Consider the following 17,041-nt stretch of genomic DNA (forward strand, 5'->3'; position numbering starts at 1 on the left):
TGCTAAGATTGATAGGGATGAACAAACCCCGAAGCAGAGGCATTCCTCCTTCATCCACTTGTAACTCCTTCATATCACCCCCGAAAACAGTTAGAATTTCGAGTTGAGCAAAGCCTCCTGCAGTGCACGCAAATTTATTTCCCCAAAATCCATTCAAGTCAAGAATTGTCAACTTTGGAAGTTTCTCTAATAACGGCATAGGATCTTCCTCCATTTTCCATCCAACCAAGGAGAGGTATTTGAGATTCGGTAAGAATTCGTGCATCTTTGTTGGTAGCTTTCCTATTCTTCCATCTAACTTCAATTGAAGGAGGTGCTGGCAGTGAGAAGTGGTTGCAGTGTAGGATTCCAAACAGTGTCCCTAAACTCTAGATATAATGTTTGAAGGTTTCTTAATCTACCAATAGAGTCTAGAGTGAACCCCTTGCTTTTTCCATTAAATATTACCACAAGCTCACGAAGATTGATTAAATCCCTTGATGGATTAAATTCCATCCGGTCATCAACCTCAATATAGTTTAGAGTTTGAAGGTTTGTTAGGTTTTCCACTCGGAAAGGCCACTTGAAGCATCCACTTAAATGTCTCAACTGCTTTGCATTGCATATCTCATCTGGTAACATAGTTGAGGTACGAAATTCGGAACATTCGAGGGTTTGTAGGGTTTGCAAGTTACCTATGGATGGTGGAATCTTGTTCATTTTGAAGCCACTTATCCTGAAGTACCTCAAGTGAATCAATTTATCAATTGCATCAACCAAGCTTCCATGCTCTGTTTCTGGGGAATGATTGAATATAATTTCCTCAAGATCTAACACTCTCCACAATCTCAATTTTTCGTACAGAAATTGTAACTCCCCTATTTCGGCAGATTCATTTTCCGAGTTGAAGAACAAAAGAGTTCGTAAATGCAAATTTGATGACTGATCAAAGGAAGCAAACCTTTTTAATCCATAGCTATGAGAAGCTAGTCTTCGATGCTTGCAGGGAGAAGGTGCGGAATAAACATTTCCATCATAGATATGAAGGAAATTTAACTCCTTAGACTTTTCAATTGCTAAATCCCGAAGAAGATCATGAACTCGGCTTCTTCTAATTCTCATCCAGGTTCTTTTAGCTACTTGAATCAAATTTCTATCAATCAGCTCATTTAGATATTCTGCAGCTGTCTCCTCTAAAGTTTCTCCTTGTGCTTGTTGTATGAAACCTTCTGCCACCCATAACCGTGTAAGTCTGTCTGCTTCAATTTCAAAATCTTCAGGGAACAACCCCAAGTAAAGAAAGCACAACTTCAAGTGATGAGGCAAATCGGTGAAACTTAAAGCCAATATTTGTTTAACATGAGCCGAGTCATGGCTTTCAAAGTCGTCACCGCTTACATGCCTCCAGAAGCGGCCCTGCAACTTGGGCCACTCATTGAGATGTTTTCTTGACAATAGCCCACCCAAGACGACTATGGCCAGGGGTAAGCCCTGGCATTTTCTGACCAAATCTCTTGCCAATTCCTCCAAGCTTGGAGGGCAACGATTTGTTTTATCATCGACCCCATTATAGTCCGGAAACACTACTATCTTACAAAATAATTCCCAACTTTCTTCTGGTTGTAGAAATGGAAGCTCATGAACATATTTTCTCCTACCAGAACTCTCGGCAACAAGTTTGATACGAGTGGTGATAATTACTGTACTTCCTTTCTTGTTGTCTGGGAGGGCTCACCTCAAGCTTGCCCAAGCATCTGTATCCCATACATCGTCAATCACCACCAGGTATCGACTTTCTTTCAACAACTCATGTAAACGGCACTCCAAATCTTCTGTTTCCATCTTTTCCAACATCTCCAATTCATCTTTGCTGGTTGGCATCTTGAAAGATTTTATTGTTTTTCGAAGAAGATTCTGGATGTTGTAATCCTTGGATACAGAAACCCAACCTTTACGCTTAAATTTATCTCCAACACTGCTAGAGTTGTAAAGTTTTCGAGCTAAGGTCGTCTTACCCAAACCGCCCATGCCCACAATCGAAATCACACATTGATGGGGCGTTTCTTGGAGAAGTTTAGATGTTAGTAACTCAACATCCTTCGTGAAGCCCACAACATGTTGGTCGTCTTCATAAGGTGTTGTCCTTCGTAGTTGCTTGAATCTCTCATTCATGCTACTTGATCCCTCCCCAGCAGCTTCGATATTTCTAATCTTGAAAATTTCATGATTTCGATCGATTTCATCGAGTCTATTCTTCCATTCTTGAATCTCCTTACCTATCCCATACTTGTTTGCTTGTTTGTAGATGCAAAAGTGCTTTCTGAGGCAAGCTTTGAACCCTGTCCTTTTGGGAATCCCTCATTCTTCAACTTTGAGAATAAACTTGTCAATAATATGTTAAACATAAATTTCAGAACATAAACCTTACATTTTGGATCATTTACCATGTGTATTATCAAGAAATCAAGACAAAATGACATACCTGAATCCATTGATAAACGGTTAAACGGAAGCGTGATTATCAATGAACTCTTTGTTATTGATTATGTTATTGCCTTCTAATCCTTTCCCCTTTGGTGCCTTATGTTTTTCCTTGAGAGGATTTAGAAAACAGACCTTTCTTCACTTGGGAAGGAATAGGGACCATAACCTTTTAAAGGTTGTAATTGGTTTTTAAAACTGAAAGGTTGTGGAAGTTCAAAAGGCATGAAAACCAACTTTAACCATTATTGGTTTTAATTACTATTTATTGGTTTTCAAAACTGAAAGGTTGTGGAAGTTCAAAAGGCATGAAAACCAACTTTAACCAAAATGTTTTAATTTCTATTTCTGCCCCTCATAGAAATAGAAATTATACAACTAGTATCTACACATTAGGTCCATAACACATATACTCTTAAGCCTATTAACTAAATTGAATCACTTAAATTGTAAGCTTCTTATAAATGATAACACCACATTTAATTATGTGGTCCCATTGAGACATTATCTAACAATCTCCCACTGGACCACATATGTATCCTGAAAAATGTGCTTAACTTTAGTGAGCTCAGAAATTTGTTATCATAACTTGAGGGTATCCAAACAATCTTGTCCATTAACTATATTAATATAGGATCAAAGCGGTCTTCGTTACATCAATCGTAACTCGACCCACCAATGGTCACGTATACTAATACAGCTAAATGACATAGATCAATCATGGATGCGTAGAATGGAAATTACATGTGATGTGATCCATACATGCCTATTTCCAACTGGTCCTACTTCACTTTATTGAGATCAATACTTCACAATACGTAACAGAGCGTAATAAACTGAATATTTCATTTCTGCAGAAATTAATCTAATTACATAGATAGAACTCAAGGCTGACATAAAGCAGTAATATAAATACAAACTCCCACTAAACCAGAATGTTCTCAAATAGAACAACACCCATCTGAGCAGTGTGCTCATGAAAGACCTTGGGTGGTAGTCCCTTCGTAAGTGGATCCGCTATCATGGAGTTTGTCCCAATGTGCTTTATGGAAATCTGTCCACTCTGCACTCTTTCTTTTACAACTAGGAACTTGATATCAATATGCTTTGATATTAAGTTACCAAATAGATAATCTCTAAATAAATTAATTTAATGACAACATCTCAAGATACCTAGCACAACATTAATACCAAGCCTTTGGGTAGTGATATTAACTGTAAGTGGTATTCTTATTGTAATGATCAAACATTGACAATAAGTTATGTCAAATAAGAAATCTATCTTTTGATGGATTTATTATTCACATTAGGTTTTCTTGACAATTGGCACATGTTTATCACCACAAAATGTGTGTGTAATTCTGCCAAGTCTTAATCATGTCTTTGGACCGATAAATACCCGCATGAGATACACAGACATGAACTTCAAAACATTCCATATAAAACAATCTAGACAAGAGAGATCACTTTTGTGACATCTTGTTTGAATTGACTTATATTGAGAATGTTAGAAAATTAAATTTCTGTAGACGCTGTATGAAATTACATTAAATTTAAAGATTTCTAAATTTGTGACCCCGTATATGTTATATAATCTGCAGCAATTCCAATTATATATATACATATATAAATAGAATTGACGGGTCCAAAAAAAACTGCCCACCGAATCATTTTACAATTCCAGAAAACAGATTGCCATTTTTACATAACAAAACAGGAAAAAATAGAATTTACATCCATAAGAAAATTCAGAATCTGATTCCAGGAAACTAAATAGAATGAATAAAGCATATCAATTCTAATAAGACACATGATATGCTGGCTCTGATACCAATTGTTAACATAAATTTCAGAACATAAACCTTACACTTTGGATCATTTACCATGTGTATTATCAAGAAATCAAGACAAAATGACATACCTGAATCCATTGATGAACGGTTAAACGGAAGCGTGATTATCAATGAACTCTTTGTTATTGATTATGTTATTGCCTTCTAATCCTTTCCCCTTTGGTGCCTTATGTTTTTCCTTGAGAGGATTTAGAAAACAGACCTTTCTTCACTTGGGAAGGAATAGGGACCATAACCTTTTAAAGGTTGTAATTGGGTTTCAAAACTGAAAGATTGTGGAAGTTCAAAAGGCATGAAAACCAACTTTAACCATTATTGGTTTTAATTACTATTTATTGGTTTTCAAAACTGAAAAGTTGTGGAAGTTCAAAAGGCATGAAAACCAACTTTAACCAAAATGTTTTAATTTCTATTTCTGCCCCTCATAGAAATAGAAATTATACAACTAGTATCTACACATTAGGTCCATAACACATATACCCTTAAGCCTATTAACTAAATTGAATCACTTAAATTGTAAGCTTCTTATAAATGATAACACCACATTTAATTATGTGGTCCCATTGAGACATTATCTAACATAATATCCTCGGCTTCGTAAGCAGCATCTCTAATATCGGATACCCATTTGCGTATCCTACTGTCTTGATCTTGTTTTTCTTCTGCATCTTTCAAGAAACACATGTATTCCAATTTGGTTCTCAGATAGTTGACTTCATCTCTCACTCTTTGCAAAAAAATTACTTGATCAATGAGAAGACCACCAAGTCTCCGTACTTCGGAAGAGACAACAGCATCAACCATCCTTGGCAATTATGTTCTTTTGTACACTCTGTATACGTATTGAATTTGGGTGGTTTGATCTCAAGAAGGTGGAAAATGTAAGGGGCTTAATTACTTCGAACAACAAAGAACTTCTTTGATTGAAAAAGAAGAGAGATTTAATTTAAGTTTTAAGCCAATACCTTACGGATGGTTTCTTTTAAACAATAGCAAGGGACTTTAAGGGCATGTTTGATTGGATGGATTAGAGTATGAGATTGAAATTATTAATCCGTGGACCTAATTATCCTATGTTTGTTTTAACATTTTGGTTTAGGATTATTAATTCAATAAATAATTAATCTGGTTTAGGATTATTAATTCAATAAATAATTAATCTAATAAATTTGTAAGATTATTAGTAATGGGATAGAGGTGGGATTATTAATCCAATAGATATTATTTCAATTGGATAGTGAATACTACACTAATTTAATAGAATTATTAATCTTTCATTATTAATTTTGTGAATCAAACATGACCTAAAGAACTTGTTGAAGGGCATCTTTGTCATTGCCGATGTGATCCAATCCCAGCGTCGATATCCTTGACCGCACAAAGTTTCCCGAATGACACTGTGACAACATGTGAGTGTGGTCAATAAAGAGAAGTAAATGGTCATTGTGAAACCAAGAAAAAGTTTGATGATAAGGCTTTTTTTGTCACTTCAGTGGGCCATGAAAAAGGAAAAGAACAAATGTGATATAAATTAATAACATTTCTATATCTTTTTAAATATGTATTTATAATACTTTAAAGTTTTAATTTTGTTAATTTTGTATTTAATTTTTTTTTTTTTACTTTGAGTTACTTGGATCCAATTTCGTCTAAAGTTAATAAAATGATAATAAAATGTACTTTGGTTTTTAAAGTTATTAATTTTGACAATTTCATCTTGAAATATTAATGACGAAAATAAAATATAATTTTATAATATTGATAGACGGAATTAATATTACACAAAACATATAATTTGAAATCATAGTTGAAATTTATAATTGTTTTGATAACTATTTAAGTGATAGTTTGAAATTGGACCTATTTTATTCAAATTAAAAAATTCAAAGACAAAATTGAAAAAATTAAAATTTAAAGAACTAAAGTAACATAAATCTCGTGCTTCAAGAATGATAAATATATAAGGAAATATCATTTTACTGCCTCAAGTATCATTTTAAAAATTAATTTAACCCCTATTCTTTTAAAAATATCAATTTTACACCTAAACAATTTGATTTTGAATCAATTTTACCTCTATCGTTAGCTACCATTTATAATCAAACAGAAGTGCTAACGTGACACTAAATATTTGTTTGAAATTTTATTTTACCCCAAACTATCTCTAGATTATCAATTACACCCCCGAACTTCATTTTATTTAAGGGTCTAATTGACATTGTGGGAATAGTTTGGGGGTAAAACAAAATTTCAAATGAAGTTTAGGTGTCACATCAGCAACTTCCGTTTGATCACTAACGACAATTGACGGTGGGGTAAAATTGATGCAAAATCAAATAATTTAGATATAAAATTGGTATTATTAAAAAAGGGTTGAATTGATTATTGAGTAATAACTTAGTGAACAAAATGATATTTTCTCTAAATATATTTATCTTATATTTTATTTATTGGTGTGGCACATAAATGCGTACTTAAAATGGAATTTAATAAGAATACTTCATGCAAGTAAAAAGATTTATAAAATTTATTAATTTATTGCATCACAAAAATGTTGGGGGTGCACCCATATGAAAAGAAAAGTTAAAAGAAAGGAAAAATAGTTTGTGGCTACAAAAGTTTATGGACAATTATTGTATGCAAAGGACACATACATGGGCCTATAGAGTCAGGAAAGATTCTCAATATTTATAGTGCGTCAATTAACATTTTTAAAATAAGAGATTAAATTGAAATAATTTATATATATTAAACATTAAATTCACGCAATTTAACTGTTGAGAATTAAATTATAATATTTTTAACACAGTTTAAATATTGAAAGTAAAAAACCTTTGGGGTGTGGCCTAATAGCCGGATCATAAGATGGGGTGAGTGAGCATTTAAGGGTTCGAATGTATAAAACTCTATTCAATTGTAATCTAATTATGCTAATACGTTATCTTTGACACAAAAAAAATATTAAAAATTAAAAATTAAAATGATACAGAACTCATGTTTTATGAGCTAAAAATATAATTAAATAAATATTATCTTTGAAGGTGTTTTGTTTTAAAATAAATGAGTTACATGAAACTGTTCACACTAAGATTTGCTCAAAATATAAATGGCCCCATGTGGTTTTAAAATTTTTAATCGTGTAACAAATGATCATTTCCTTAATTATTTATTAAGTTAATTAACAATTTTATTGTATTGAGGAAAGATAAGAAATTTTATTTTTTTCTGATGAAATCTAATCTAAATTTCATAAATAAGTGGGGAGATTTCAACTGGTAATTTTTAGTGAGATGTTGAAATTTTGACTAATCAAACTATTCCTAATGACTATAAATAGTTCCCTTTAAGATTCTTTTTTCTCCATAACCCGCAAGGCTTGTTTTTGTAGGTCCTGTGGGGCTTTCGCAACAATGATCTGAACTTTTCATCTCATAGACCTTGAAAAGAAAAATATATACATAAAAAATTAACTTGATCGAAAATTGATAAACACACTAATTAATTATGTTTAGTTTTATAAATTTGATGATAAATTTAATTTAAACTAAAACTATTTATTTTATAAAATGAAATACAATAAATTAATATGTTTATGGATATCTAGTTAAACTAATCTTTTTCATATATCTTCTTTCCTTTGAGGTTTACGAAATAAAAGTTCAGATAACTGTTGTAGTGCCTTACGAAACACACAAAATAAAAACCTTAAGCCTTGTTTGTTTGACGAATTAGGTTGGATGGGATTATTAGTACGGTGAGATTGATTGATGAGATTATTAGTGTAGTTATATTAGGTTAGAGATGTAAAATAAAATGTGTTTGTTTGTAAACTAATGCAATTGTATTAGTTAGTTAAAATTAAATATATAAAATTACCTAAAAATCCTCACATATAATATAATTTTGTTGATTTTGTAAAGTAGAGGACAAGCAATATGGATATTTTAACTATCAACTTGTGTGAGGAGAATAACAATCTGAACCCTTCTATGAGAATGTTAGTCCCGCCTTGAGAAGTGATTCATACTCTTATGAGATTGATAAATCCATTTCATTTTATTTTACACAAACATGGGTTCCATGAGTCTCACAAATTGATAATCCAATCCTCATCCTAAAATCCCAATCAAATATGACCTAAGAGTTATGGAGGGATAGTGTAGGGAATTGCTCGCATATTGATTAGCAAGCCTATAATAAATTGACATGTATTATGAATTTGGAGAAATTGAAATTCAATAGAAGTTTGTAAAAAAAAAAAAATTCAAACCAATGGTATACTTTATTAATTTCATAATTAAAATCATTTTTTTTTATAAATCTGTAAATATTTTAGGAAGAGATCACTGAATTATAAATTTTCCTATGTATTTTCAAATAGCAATAAAATGACAATCAATGGCAGCCAGTAATGGTGGTCATTTACTGGGTTGGGCTGGCCTAACACTACTTAATAAAGGATTTTGTGTTTATTTAATTTTGCTCGGCCCAAACATTGGGCCTATATAATCATCGCAAGCCCAATCCTAAATAAATTTCAATTCTCAAACATGTCTATCGGACCATATACATAAGCTATTAAAAAAAAAACTAAATAATTTTTTATAAACAAACAAAGGCTTATAAAGCAACTAGCTATTATAAAGATTCAATGCCATATTAATTAAAACATTACAAAGTTTTTTAAACCAAACAAAGTTCAACAATAACATTTGTAGAAGGAAAATGATATACAAACTCACTTTGTAGACTTATTTTTCTTGAAATAGAAAAACGAAAAATAAAGTTCACAAAGTTAAAGAGTTTTGCATTGCATAAGGATCCGCAAAGTAAAAGAACAAAATGTATTACCTGACAGTTAGTGTAATATATAGATATATATATATATATATATATATATATATTGTGTGTGTTCTTAAAGTTAATATATATCCGTTCAAATTCCAACAAACATTACTATAAAAACTGATAAAGATCACACTTTTTTTGTGTGATGTATATTATTTAATCACACATTTTAAATTTTATTAAAGTGTGATATTTGGGAGTGTGATTAAAAAGGGTTATTTTTAATCACACTTTTTAAGTGTGCTTAATAACATTTAGATCACACCTTTTAAGTGTGATTAAAAAATTTAGATCACATCTTTTAAGTGTGATTAATAACATTTAGATCACACCTTTTAAGTGTGATTAATGACATTTAGATCACACATTTTAAGTGTGATTAAAAATATTTAGATTAAGTGTGATTAGTAACATTTAGATCATACATTTTAAGGGTGATTAAAAATATTTAGATCACATCTTTTAAGTGTGATTAACAACATTTATCACATCTTTTAAGTGTGATTAATAACTAATAAAATCTGTGATAAAAAAAGAGTTCGACATATTTAAAAAATAATCAATATTATTATTTTATACACACTATATACTATACTTTGAATCATAACCACATATTGAATGAAATAACGTTATATATTTCATAAATGAAAATTAAATGTTCAAAAGTATATCCAAAGGAATTAAATAAAAAAAATTTACTTGTGCTTACATATATTAAAAAATGAAAAAACTTAGAAATCTAAGTTCTTTAATTCTTTGACCATATTTTGCATCTCTCCAAGAAATTTCTGACCTGAAAAATGAAAACACAAATTAATTCAAAAATCGCAGAAGCATATGAATAAACTAACTACTTATAGAGACTATTCTAGTCTTACAAAAGATACAGTCGGACTTTTTCTCATCACACTGACTCTTCATCTCCTGCATCAACAGAAAAAGAATAACCACTTTGATTGAATAATCAATTCTCATGGAAAAAATGGACCAAATATCTTAAGATAGGTGAATATGAACTATGACTACAGGGCAACAATGCTCAAGAGAAGGAATAGGGTTATGCAAACATTTTATCCATGCCCTTGAATATAGGAAAACTCACGTGTTAAAAGATTTCAGCAGTTAACTCATCATCATACATGAACATCCAGAAAACAAATTCATAGCCAGAAGAGAGTTGTCATCTTTATTTAAAGATTGATAATTATTCCAAGACATGAACATGCAGAAAACAAATTGTTCCATTTCTTAAACCACATAAAACAATCCGTTCCTATAACAAGAGATGAGTTTGTTACATTGAAATCATATAGTGATAATCAGTTAACCACACACAAAGGTCATGTAATGATAATAGATAAAAAATTATCAAATAAAAAATGTAATGATAATATATGAAAGTACAGTAATGCCATTTATAAATCTTGAGATGAGGTCAATATCTACCAAGGAAAAAGTTGTTGACTTGATTATGCAAAGCCTGTTAACTGTTGATGTGCAAATTCTGAATTACATATTGGTGCCACATGGAACCTAATGGAATTAAGATTTTAGTCAAGTAAGTTTTATGTCAAGTTTTCTTTAGGTTAATGTGTTGCAAATACTTTAATATGAAGTTTGTGTAACCTCAGAGTTCTTTACTAGACAGAGCCAAAAAAAAAGAAAGAGTGATCCACTTAGTAATCCAAAAAAAAAAGGAAGTAGACTTGAAAATAGACAATTTAGAAACATTTATATGGAATCTTAAATGTGGATAGTTACCGAATGATCAAGTTGTAGTGACAAAATGTTATTTTTACAACGAAACACCCATGATTGCACACCAGTTTCCAGATTTACCATGGCAGCTCCAAGATCGGTGCCTATACCAACCAAAAGTAAGAACAAAACAAACAGGAGCAATACATGAAATATTAGTCATTTAACACAGCCCTGGTTGTCATTTTCAATAGGGCCACAACCTGTTAATGTCATTACTACTTGTGAACTAATGAAGCATGCTAATAAAGGTAAGGCCGACTACTATAATAAATTAATATGATATTAGGCTCCAAATCTTATCAAATCTGTAATGTTCCAGTAGAAATGAACATGACATTAAATTATGACAGTAGACAACAAAAGCAACAAATTAACGAAAAAAATGGCACTTCAGAGGAGGCATTTTTAAAAGGAATACCAAGAAACCAGTAATTATTAAAATAATATAGATAATATTGAAAGACAGAACAAGTATGGAAATGCAATAGACAATATTCAAGTTACTCCAAAAATCCTATGAAAGATGCATTGAAGATGGCTAGACATTAGTAAGCTGATGCTCTTAAATAAGTTGAAAGTTGTATAGGATCAGGAGTTGCTAGATCATTAACCTCCCTAGCAGTAAATATTTACCTTGTAAAGATAATTAAGCCAATAAATGTCGCATGACTTTGTAAAATTAATGCAGGTATGATCTTAGCATCTGTTTACTAGTAACAAGAAGACTTACAATCTGTTTGACGAATCTGAAGAGCACCCATTGAAAAGTGGAACCTCTTTAACATATGGCTCATATAACTTTTGTGAAATCTTCATAGAAGAAACAGTTCATGGGGCAAAACAATCTACAACGTACGATTCTTTTTTGAGTGACAAAGCAAACTGCAGGTACACATTTCCAACAAAATGCAAGAGACTGATCAACTATTTTAAAGCACTAAATCAGCATATAACTATTTTTTAAGTTTTATTTTTTATTTTTAGGTTTCAACATGGGCTATTGAACATAATATAAATGTGACATGTTAAGATTTTTATCATTTTACAGTACCTTAGCTCGAATGGAGATTGGAATATCATGAAGAGCAGCAGCTTCTGTGTATCTGTTCTCATATTGTAGCCTCACATGGTCTTTGATCTCATTACTTAAAGGCTTTCCAAGTTTGTGTGTATTCATATATTTAATAAAATCTGCCATTTTGTCCCTAAACCTTTCTGTTTTTGATCCTTTCACAATCAATGCTGCCATGTTACCAAGTAGATAGGCGTCGATAATCATATCGAAAGAGACATAGATCATTATGAATATCATTTCCTTGACATTGACTGCATGTATCTCTCCAGAACTTGTAGCATTAAAGAAAAAAGAGGAAAAAAATCATTGCATATAATTAATAATACCTATTCTTAGAAATACAGTAGCACTACATCATTACATATAAAAATAAAAAACCACTGCTTGTAATACATTACATGATACACATCTTGGAAATAAACAAAGGCACCCATGTTGGACAAGACATATATGGGCATGGATGTTTGCAAAATGTCCATCCAATATATATTTATTAGGCATGCTTAAGAAAGGAGGACATATTCTTGGGTGTACATAGTCAGTTCAAAGAATCCAAGCAAAATTCCTATTTTTATATTATATTAAAACTAAGTAGGAAACACCTATGTTCATTGTGTGTCACACAGACATTTATTCTTAAGGCACACACAAGAATTGTTATATGATGGTAGGTATTAGGCATCACATTAAAACTATGTGGATCATGAATTGAGTTCTTTTATAGCATAAATGATTATTCTTTTCTGTAGCACTACCTAGATAAAGTCATTTTTGTAAGTTTAATAAGTGATTTTGTTTTAATTATCAGTTTTATCATTTTGGAGATGCCACCATTTTTCTTGACAAAGTGGGATGAAAATTAAAAAGAATATCTTCATGAATTACATAGGATTTAAGAGCAAATGAGGAAAAATATATCAATATTGCAAAATGAAGACATCATATTCAAAATAAAAAAAAAAATCATCATCATTGATTAAATGCCTTTAGGAAGTATTATGAGGAAGAAAGTCTTATTAAATGTACAATTGATATAGAAAAATAAAAAGAAAAGATGAAAAAAGAGGGACCTTGTCACACCCCAATTTTCATGCCCAAATGATGATACATTTACTTCAAATCAAAATAACATAAAATAAATAAATATTTTCATGGGTTTACAAGTTTTCAAGGCTTGAGCTTGGTTACACAAAACGGTTATTCAAACCCATACATACAAAGCCCTTGGTTTACAATCAGAGTCACAATAAATGAGCACAATATGCTCTCTGCACACACTTCCACGCCTTTAGTTAGGCGGAAACACCACATCTTTTCCTGCACAAAAATCCTGTAAGGTGAACATAAAGTCCAGTAAGAAATCCTTAACAAAGTATATACATTTTATATAAGTCTCAAGAGATGAAATGCACATGCCATGCTATGCCCTTTTTGAACGTAAAACACACCTTCATTTATTCAAAAACCATCACGCTCAATGATGTCATACAATTTCAATTATTCAAAACTTAACAATTTATTTCAAGAGCAGTAAATACATCTCTGATAATCCCTAGGCTGGTGTCTGCAAGTAGACTATACGAGTACTACCAAATTGTCATTTTTACCGGTATTAACCGGAAGGCTCGACACCTATCTACACGGATTTTTCGGTCTTTCACCCCGGACCCGCTGGCCAACTTATTCAATATCATCTACACCACCTATCAAGACTTACCAACATATTTACCCCAAAACCATTTCTTAAAAACTTATTTCTCAATATTCTTTTCTCAATGCACGTTTTCAAATCAACCTTCAAAGTCTACTGTAATGAAATGAAATGATATGCCAATTTCACAAGTTGAACACAATTACTTTTATTCCAATTCATCATCCAAGGAATAAACACAATTTCCTCTTCTCAAGTATTCTCAACAATTTAGTCATTTCAAGACTATATCAATATTCTGAATAATCATTTCTAAAATAAATAGCAATTCTCATAATCCACAAAATTAATCATTTATACAAATATAAATAATAAGTTTTCTAAACATCATTTATTTTGGCACACAAAAATAAATATAACAATTTTATCCATGGATTTTCAATCTCTTTTACAATCCCCAATTTTTAGATTTTCTCACCAAAACCAACCATTTTCAAATATTCGAGAAGATCTCACCAAAAACATCTTTTTTTTACCAACATAGTCCAAAACCCTCAATTTCTATTTTAAAAGAAAACAAGAAAGTAAACCCACTGTCAAAATCACTCCTCTTTTTGAATCAACAAAAAATCCATTTAAAAAAAAAAATAACAAATCAAATGATGATTTTGAAAATTATTTAAATTTTACAAAAATATATATATAACTCAAAGAAAATCCTTACCTCGAGTTAAAAGAAGAGAATGGAAAAATACCCAAAACTCAACAGTACGAAAATGCGATCCAATATGATCAAAACATTGTCCTCAGCGTGCCTAGCTTTTGGCCTCAAGAACTAGGGGTGAATTTGTACTAAGGCCTAGTTTGGAAAGACTAAATAAGTGCACTTTTTGACTTTTTATGAAATATGGGTTGGGTTTGGGTTGGATTTGAAGTGATGTATTAGAGAGGTGATGTGACTTAATTAAGATGATGTGACTTAAATAGGATAGTGACTTTTTGACTTTTTATCTTTTTTCAATCATGCCAAACTTGACCTAAAACTAGATGATAACAAAGTTGGAAAGACTTGGATGCTCTCAAATTGTTGTGGTAGTTCTTCCAGCAGCGACCAACCCCTTTTTCCCAAACCATGCGCCCTAGGTGAAGCAAACTCCCCAAGAGCCATACCATGATCCATTTGGTGCTGGTATCTTTTTAATGAATATAGCAGCTCTTTCAATACACTTTTCTATCTCCTCTCTCTCCGATGCCTAGGGTATAATTTCTTAAATGATGTCAAAGCTTGAATATCTGCTGAGGTACATCCACATAAGGATAATCAATAACAATTGGCCTGTTTGGTAAAGATTATTTCTAACTTATTTTAGCTTTTAACTTAATTTAAATTATTTTGATGTGTTTGGTTCAGCTTAACAATACAGCTTATAACTTTTTGTAAGTCAAAAATCAACTTATTCTTTGAGTGAGGGAGGAGAAGCTTAATTTATAAATAAAAAATCAACTTATGTTCACAGTTATATGTTATAAGCTGTTAGGTTATAAATTATCATTTTCCCACCGCTCTGCCAAACGGGGCTAATATTGCCTACAAAGGGCCTATTTGTTGCTAAGCTATGGTAAATTGATAATTTGGCGCCCGAGAGGTTGTGTTGGTCAGTGAAGCTCATCGAAGTGAGATTTCTCAGCATCAAGAACACCCTTAATGATAATAATAGCTGCGTCCTTGTGCAAAACTTCAGATGAACAACATTCGATACTACTCCACAGTTACATGCCAATTCTACTTTCCGATCGTGAAAGGATCGGATTTACGGTAAGTACAAGAAACCAAATTTTCGATCCGCCATTGGGCGAGTCGAGCCGTCGTGTCGACACGGTAAACAGAGTCGCCGTTAATTCTCGCAAAGGCCAGTGCGGCTGCGATTTCATGGATGCACTCCAAAAACCCAGCATCGTCATGGTTGGAGGAGCCGTGTGTATGGTGGCATCTGTGGACGTTTTAGCCACGGATGAGAGAGAGAGTGTTGAAGAACAGCAGTAACCAATAATCCCTGAGTTTGTCCAGCAAGAACCACTGCAACTGCAACGATGGAAGTGTTCTGAACAATCTCATCAAGACCCGTGTCACCCCACTTATATTCCACTTCTGGGAAACACTTGCGGCAATTTCAACAGCACCTCTAGTCGATTCCTCAGTACGGCTCCAAATTGCTTTGAGAACAAGAAGGTCAGAGATCTCAGTTAATCTTGGGATGTATTGAGTTCTGACGAAAATACCAGCGCCAAGAATGGCGATCTGAGGTGGCTTCGACATCTTCCTCAGATCACTGAGTAAATCGATATATCGAATCAACAATGAGATAGATATGTACAAATGTATATGGGTAGGCAATGAGAATCACTGTTTGGAATCTATATAAAAAGAAAGGAATTTATGGTTTGATGTCATTACTCCCTCTCTCTCTCTCTCTCTCTCTCTTAAATGAATTATTCTCTACACCTTTTTGCCCCACTCCACCACTCACTTCTCTCTTTTGTAAAACCAAATCCTCCACGTGCTGCTTTTCGGTGCCACTAACTCAACATTATGATGTTGAGAAATTATTAAAGCATCGGCTTAGTAGTGAATCATATTTTATTCCTTCCTAAAAAAAAATAATTATCCACCACCCCAAAACAATATCCTGACTATGCACGCCAAACAATCACCATCATATTTTATTTTATTTTATTTATTTTTATTTATTTATTTTTTGGGTCTTTACAGACCTTCCTAGATATTATGTAGAACAAAAAGATCAGTCCTGTAACTCAAAATTTTCACAAAATTTTACAAAATTCAAGTTTCACCATTCCAACAAACAATTGAGTGCATGGGTATTATTTGTTGGGTATTATAGCAATAGTCATAAGCAAATCAACAAACAATGGAACACAAAGAATTACAATGTACTTGAGTCAGAAATCATAAAAATGACATAGTAATAAAAAAATTACAGACCTTGCTTCTTATTAAATTGCCACAAACCCTTGATCAAAAAATTACAGACCTTGCTTCTTATTAAATTGCCACAAACCCTTGATCAAAAAACCTTTGAAAACCAATAGACTTATTAGAGCTCCACTGCCATAGGGGAAAGAGTCACTAATTGGAAAAGAGATGAAATCAATGAAGTAACAGCAAATCAACTGAGCATGAGAAGAAACTTGGGTAAAACTATGTTTATGTTGAAAACAAGTTGGATCTATAAACAGCAAAAACTGTGAAATTGAACCCAAAAAAGAACAAAAAAATAAAATAAAATATATATGATATATATTTTTAATATATTAAATAAATTAAATATGTGTGGGCCGGGTCGGGTTGGGCAAGGCCAGACTGAGATTTTC

General features: G+C 32.0%; 1 protein-coding gene and 2 long non-coding RNA genes across 4 annotated transcripts; all 3 read right to left on the reverse strand.

Moving 5' to 3' along the window:
• Nucleotides 1–300: 300 nt before the first annotated feature.
• Nucleotides 301–2,151, reverse strand: LOC114298440 (putative disease resistance RPP13-like protein 3). Its single transcript, XM_028243011.2, has 2 exons — nt 1,715–2,151; nt 301–1,633 (listed from the first exon to the last, which is right to left on the reverse strand). The coding sequence occupies exons 1-2, from the start codon at nt 2,149–2,151 to the stop codon at nt 301–303; spliced, it is 1,770 nt and encodes a 589-aa protein (XP_028098812.2).
• A 7,638-nt stretch (nt 2,152–9,789) lies between these two features.
• On the reverse strand, nt 9,790–12,242 carry LOC145790228 (uncharacterized). Of its 2 annotated transcripts, XR_014328904.1 has the most exons (5): nt 11,974–12,242; nt 11,653–11,804; nt 10,923–11,023; nt 10,040–10,085; nt 9,790–9,954 (listed from the first exon to the last, which is right to left on the reverse strand). It is a non-coding gene; the product is annotated as an uncharacterized LOC145790228 (long non-coding RNA). The 2 variants fall into 2 exon arrangements; XR_014328903.1 differs by having other exon boundaries at nt 11,653–12,242.
• A 1,812-nt stretch (nt 12,243–14,054) lies between these two features.
• On the reverse strand, nt 14,055–16,138 carry LOC145790898 (uncharacterized). Its single transcript, XR_014330263.1, has 2 exons — nt 14,686–16,138; nt 14,055–14,500 (listed from the first exon to the last, which is right to left on the reverse strand). It is a non-coding gene; the product is annotated as an uncharacterized LOC145790898 (long non-coding RNA).
• Nucleotides 16,139–17,041: the final 903 nt, after the last annotated feature.

This window comes from Camellia sinensis, chromosome 5 (genome assembly GCF_055761805.1).
Source record: "Camellia sinensis isolate YWXY chromosome 5, ASM5576180v1, whole genome shotgun sequence".
NCBI classification, from domain to species: domain Eukaryota; kingdom Viridiplantae; phylum Streptophyta; class Magnoliopsida; order Ericales; family Theaceae; genus Camellia; species Camellia sinensis.